This window comes from Cebus imitator, unplaced genomic scaffold (genome assembly GCF_001604975.1).
Source record: "Cebus imitator isolate Cc_AM_T3 unplaced genomic scaffold, Cebus_imitator-1.0 Scaffold318, whole genome shotgun sequence".
NCBI classification, from domain to species: Eukaryota; Metazoa; Chordata; class Mammalia; order Primates; family Cebidae; genus Cebus; species Cebus imitator.
The window spans coordinates 366449-372592 of NW_016107633.1; the positions used below are offsets into that span (position 1 = coordinate 366449).

At 52.7% G+C, this 6144-nt stretch overlaps 1 protein-coding gene across 6 annotated transcripts in view; it reads right to left on the reverse strand.

The window, feature by feature from the left end:
• Positions 1 to 1242: 1242 nt before the first annotated feature.
• CD22 (CD22 molecule) overlaps positions 1243 to 6144 on the reverse strand; it is an 18809-nt gene continuing 13907 nt past the window's right edge. For all 6 annotated transcript variants that reach the window (XM_017504135.2, XM_017504133.2, XM_037729831.1 and 3 more), the window contains 5 exons: positions 3992 to 4088; positions 3791 to 3866; positions 3141 to 3259; positions 2335 to 2419; positions 1243 to 2037 (listed from right to left, as the gene is read on the reverse strand). In XM_017504135.2, coding sequence (XP_017359624.1) covers positions 1906 to 2037; positions 2335 to 2419; positions 3141 to 3259; positions 3791 to 3866; positions 3992 to 4088 — 509 coding nt within the window. In that variant the 3' untranslated portion in view covers positions 1243 to 1905. The remainder of the gene's footprint in view (positions 2038 to 2334; positions 2420 to 3140; positions 3260 to 3790; positions 3867 to 3991; positions 4089 to 6144) is intronic.

Below are 6144 nucleotides of genomic sequence, written 5' to 3' on the forward strand. Positions count from 1 at the left end.
CTGTGCTGAGGGACAGGGTGGGAAGGGGAAGACACTTGGTGGTTGCCAGGGAGCCCTTCAGGCTTAGGACTGCCTTGACTCCATCCAGGGGATCCTGTGCTAAAAACCTTTGGATTCCCTAGATTTAGAGATCCCCAAGGTTGGTCCTCTGCCTTATATTTTTGGTGTCCTAACAACTGGATCTGTACTGGTTGCATTTCCAGGTGCTCAGTAACTGTGTGCTGAATAAATGAAGGAAGGGATGAATGACACCGAACCTCATTCTGGCCACAGACATCCCAACGCCCTCTCTGTCTCATGTAAATAGTTCTTAAAGTCTCATCTTCCTCCAGAAAAGTTAACGATGCTCACCAGAAATCAAACCAGGGACAAAGTGGATTGATGGTGAGATCAAGGCTTCCCTGCACTGTAATTCCTAGAGTCAGCATCCAGGTATTGAGCAGAGATGGGAAAGGAGGATGGGAAAGGAGGGTGGGAAAGGAAGTCAGCAGTTTGGGGACACCTGCCATGTGTCAGGAGCTAGTCCCCTTGATGATCGGATAATCACACCCCTGCTGTCTAAGGAAAATTGGCTTTGGCCCCTTCGCAGAAGCAGGTGGATGGGTGGAGAGAGATCAAATCTGAGAAGCGGAGAGGGAAGCAGGGGCACCTAACTGGAAAATCTGAATCAGTGAACAGAATTAGGGAACTGGTGCGGAGGACCGTGAACGGCAGAAAAGCTGTGAGCTTTCTCAGTGTCTTCAAGACTTTCTCTGGCAGCTATGGGTTGTGCAAGAGCTGGGTAGCATCACTTTCGAGAAGAGCTGTATTGAATTGGCTTCCTCTTTTCACATTCTTCGAGAAATGCAAATAAAGGATGGGGTTTGTTTCCTGGGGGACTTTTGGCTTCTGTGCTGGCTCCAGCCTATATGACAATGCCTCACTTCCTATCGGGGGCCACCTGCACGGTGGGCAGTGGCCTCTCCCTCTCCACTTTACAGATGGAGAAACCAAGGCTCAGGCAAGCTGGCAAGCCCTGCCAAGATCACCTGGCTAGTTAAGTCAAAAAATCAAGATTCAAGCTCTCATGCTTGTCTGCCTGCAAAGCCAGCATGCTTTTCCTAACAAGACGCCAGACTCTCCAAAGGGCTGATTTGATCACTAAACTGCTGTGACTCCATTCCCTTCCTCACCAGGCCCCATGCAGCCTTCCCCCTCTCCTCTTCCCCACTCTGACGCTACAGACTGAAAAGAGTTCACGGGTTCTTTGAAGTGGCATCTGAGCCATCTTTATTGTGAGCTCTGTCTCCAACGCATGTTTGTCCACACCGGTGTGTCCACGTCAAACCCAGAGTTCCCGGAGGCGAGGGGCCGCTGTGGCATACACTCCCCATGCAATGCCTCGCTTCCAGAGGAGAAGCCAGGCCAGGACTGGGCCCCTTCCTACCTTAATTCTGTCCTTTTCTGGGCTTTCCCCCCAAGAGGCAGAAACTGGGCGTAAGATTCGTGAGTGGGGATGTCAGATCAGGGGTAGGAGGCCAAAGAGATGGAAGAGGGAAGGAAAAATATGACAGGCATATCCCAGAGGGACACAAGCAGCTGGGGTGGGGGTGGGGGTGGGGGTCAGAGGGGCGGGTGGTAGCCAATGGGCGGGGGCTGGGCACAGGAAGGTGTGCATCTTGGGGCAGTTGTTTAGATGGGTTTCTGGGTAGCAAGGAGAGTAGAGGGTTGGGGTTACCCTCATCAGAAAGACTGGCTGAGCCAGGCACAAGGTTCTCCGCAGTGAGCATGTGTGAGTGTGTGCGGGTGTGAATGTGTGTGTGTGTGCGCGCGCGAAGGAGGAAGCCGTGTGGTGGCGTCTGGGGAAGCTCTGGGACTTCCCTGACCCCCGCTTCTCCTAGTGCCTCTGCCGCAGCCTGTCCGGTGTCAGTGCTTGAGGATCACGTAGTCCACGTTTTCCAGTGCCTGAGGCCGCTCCCCAACCCCAAACCGAATCAGCTCCGAGTAATGAATCCCCTCATCCTCCGGAAAATCTGGAACCACGTTCTCATAGTCGTCCTGAGAAAGCCGTGTGGTGGTCAGCCTGGCCCTGCTGCCCCCAGCATCCCACCGCTGCTTTCCTCCGAATGCTCTCCTTCATTCCACCCAGGGGTCCGAAAGCCCAGGCGTCCTGGTGTTCGGAAACGGGCTGTGGCCGGCATCCAGGTGCCTGCCTGGCTCTCACCAGCTCTTCCAGAGCAACTGTCTCCAACACCCAACCTCTGCCATCACGGATGTCTACCTCAGTCCTTCCAAGTGGGACCCACTGCCAAGGCCAGGCCCGTCCCCAGCCTTCCACAGCCCCACCCTCCTTACCGCTTGCCGCTTCTGCAACACTGAATAAATGACCGAGTCATTGCGGTCTGGGGCAGGTCTCTGGATCTCTGAGGTCCCTGCATCTCTGAGAGAGAGGGCAGATGGACAACCACAAATGAAGCATTTCTCATGAACTTTTCTGTCTCTCTCTCTCTTTTTTTCTTTTTCTTTTCTTTTTTTTTTTTTTTTGAGACGGAGTCTTCCTCTGTCACCCAGGCTGGAGTGCAATGGCGTGGTCACTGCAACCTCCGCCTCCTGGGTTCAAGTGATTCTCCTGCCTCAGCCTCCCAAGTAGCTGGGGTTACAGGCACCCGCCACCATGCCCAACTAATTTTTGTAGTTTTAGTAGAGACAGGGTTTCACCATTTTGGTCAGGCTGGTCTTGAACTCCTGACCTCCTGATCCTCCCACCTCAGCTTCCCAAAGTGTGGGATTACAGACGTGAGCCACTGCTCCCCCAATAGCACCCCAACGTCAGCCTCTTCTGTAAAACCTGCTGCCTCCCCAGCACCCAAAGCTCACAGTAGGAGCTCTTGCAAATGTGTGTGGAGGGAGCAGGTGTGAGTGTGTATCATGAGGTCTTGACCTCCGTGATAAGGATGGACTGGGCGTGCGCGCTGCTGACTTGAAGGAGCAGGTCCGCTTCCGGAGACTGGCCCTTACCCAGAGGCTTGTTATGGAGCGGGAATGAGGCGGGTATCGTGGTGCCTGGCATGGGCCTGGCACAAAGAGGGCAGGCAGGACAAGAGCTTTTCCTCTCACCTCCCCCCCAGGGTGCCAGGCCGCCCTCCCGGTACCCTCAGTACCCAGTTCGTGGTGTATCCATCTCAGGAAATTGCAGGGTGGCATAGCTAATGACATCTTCCATCATCGGATTGTAGCATCCCAGGGAGTGGGGACCTTCCGAGAGGGGGACCCTTCTAACCTGGAAGGGAGGCGTGGGTGAAGTGCCAACCACCTGTTCCTCCACCCTCGTCCCCTTCCCTGTCCTTTGACAGCCCAGGTTTCCCCAGAGGACGTCTTACTCCCCTCCTTCACTTTGCTTCACAGTCTGCCCTGCATTCACCTTTCTCCCATCCTACTGTTTTTTTTTTTTTTTTTTTTTTTTTTTTTTTTTTTTTTTTTTTTTTTTTTTTTTTTTTTTTTTTTTTTTTTTTTTTTTTTTAGCCAGAGTCTGGCTCTGTTGCCCAGGCTGGAGTGCAGTGGCGATCTCGGCTCACCGCAACCTCTGCCTCCCAGGTTCAAGCAATTCTCCTGCCTCAGCCTCCCGAGTAGCTGGAATTACAGGCATGCACCACCACACCCGGCTAATTTAAAAAATATTTTTAGTAGAGACAGTGTTTCACCATGTTGACCATGCTGGTCTCGAACTCCCAACCTCAGGTGATCTGCCTGCCACAGCCTCCCAAAGTGCTGGGGTTACAGGCGTGAGCCACTGTACCCAGCCCCATCCTACCTTTTTATTCCTCACAAAGAAGCTCTGGCCACTGGAATTCTCCTGAAGCCCCTGCTGGCTCTGTGTCCTCTCCCAGCTGAGAAATAAAGGCACATGTGTGAGGGTCAGGGACTCCACAGGCTGGAGGCTCCGAGATGGAGCAACTGGACACAGGCCTCTGCCAAGGGAGAGAGGAGGAGGTGGGCAGTGGCAGGAGCTCACCGTTGCTGGAGCTTGAACCCACAGATCCCCAGGATGAGGATGGCCAGGCAGGACCCAAGAAACAGGGCCACTTGCCTGCCGATGGTCTCTGGGCTATCTGGGTGGAGAAAGAAAGGAGAGACCTTAATCAGCTGAGGAGCCAGTTCTGCCTGGCAGCCTTTGCCTGGAAGGCATCCTGGACTTCTCTCTGCAGCCAGCCCCGTCCTTCTCCCCTGCATGCATGCAAGAGGAGTGCAGAGGAAGAGGGCGACACCGACCCCTGCCTGCTCTGGGCCTCCTGTTAAGAGGAAGGCACTAATTCTGAGGAGCTGCTTTTCCCACAGACGTGGCACGCCCCGAGCCTGTGACCCACACCCGCACGAATGGGTGCAGCTCTTCACGGCAGTGTGGCTGTGTGATCAGCTCCAAAAATGCCCCTGTCTTCCACCCAGCAATTCCACGTGGGAATGCATCTTGCAGCTGTCCTTGCAGGCATGCCCAAAACAAGAGGCTGCAGACCTTGGCCCTTAAGAGGGCACTGGGAGGAAAACGTATGCAACCTTCATACGAGAGGGCTCCATGGCCCTGGGAAAAAGAGGCGGGTCTCAGGCTATCTGCAAAGGGGAGACCCAGGGAACAGTTTTTTATATGATGGGATGTGTCTGTGACATATCCAGTAATATGTTCCAGATGTTTTCCTTTGGTCTTCGGCTGTGCTGGTGATGGTTCCCTACATTGACTGATTGATTAAGACAGACTCTCACTCTGTTGCCCAGGCTGGACTCCAGTGGCATGATCTCGGCTCACTGCAACCTCTGCCTCCCGGGTTCAAGCGATTCTCCTGCCTTAGCCTTCCAAGTAGCTGGGATTACAGGTGCACGTCACCACGCCCAGCTAATTTTTATATCTTTAGTAGAGATGGGGTTTCGCCATATTAGCCAGGCTGGTCTTGAGCTCCTGGCCTCAAGTGATCCACCCGCCTCGGTCTCCCAAAGTGTTGGGATTACAGGCGTTGAGCCACTGCGCCCGGCCAGGTTCCCTAAATTTAAGGCCATATTTCCAATCATTAATCTGCAAAAGTATAATAAATTAATCAAATATGTTCTCTATGCTTCCAGACTCTTCTTTTTGTTATTGTTTTATTTTTAATGTATATATATATTGGTATATTTTGTAGAGACCAGGTCTTGCTATGAGGTATGGGCTATGTTGTTCAGGCTGGTCTCAACCCCTGGGCTCAAGTGATCCTCCCACCTCTGCCCCTCAAAGTGTTGAGATTACAGGTGTGAGCCACCTTGCGCCACCTGCAGACTTTAGGCACCCTGTGTATGCACAGATACAGAACAATGTCCAAGTGGTATTATTCCATGGAAAAAAGCAAAGAAAAGTCCTGGGCAAAGTGTGAGCTCTGCCTGGTCTGTGTCACGAGGAACGGTGTGTAGACACAGACCCCTGTATGTGAATTGTGCATGTGAAAAACACCCCCGGGGAAGGTGGGGCAACGTGTGCAGTGAGGACCTGTGGTTGGGATGAGTCCTCAGGGATCAAGAGTGAGCAGCATCTGTCTTTCCACTATTGACCCTTTCATGCTTACATTTTATATTTTTACCATTTGCTTATATGATCGGCTTTAAAATCTCCCAAGCCTACTACTCTGGAGGCCGAGGCAGGAGAACCACTTGAGCCCAGGGGGTCGAGGCAGGAGCTGAGATTGTGTCACTGCACACTACAGCCTGTGCAACAGAGTGAGACCCTGTTTGGAAAAAAAAAATCACTGACATCTTAAAGGATAAAAACAAGGAGCTGGGTGCGGTGGCTCATGTCTGTAATCCCAGCACTTTGGGAAGCCAAGGCAGGCGGATCACAAGGTCAGGAGTTCAAGATCAGTGTGGTCAATATGGTGAAACCCCGTCTCTACTAAAAGTACAAAACTTAGTTGGGCGTGGTGGCACATGCCTGCAATCCAGCTGCTCAGGAGGCTGAGGCAGGAGAATAGCTTGAACCCGGGAGGTGGAGGTTGCAGTGAGCCCAGATTGAGCCACTGTACTCCAGCCTGGGTGACAAGAGCGAGACTGTCTCAAAAAAAAAAAAAAAAGAATGTATTAGGCTGGGCACTGTGGCTTATGCCTGAAATCCCAGGACTTTGGAAGGCCAAGGCAGGTGGATCACTTGAG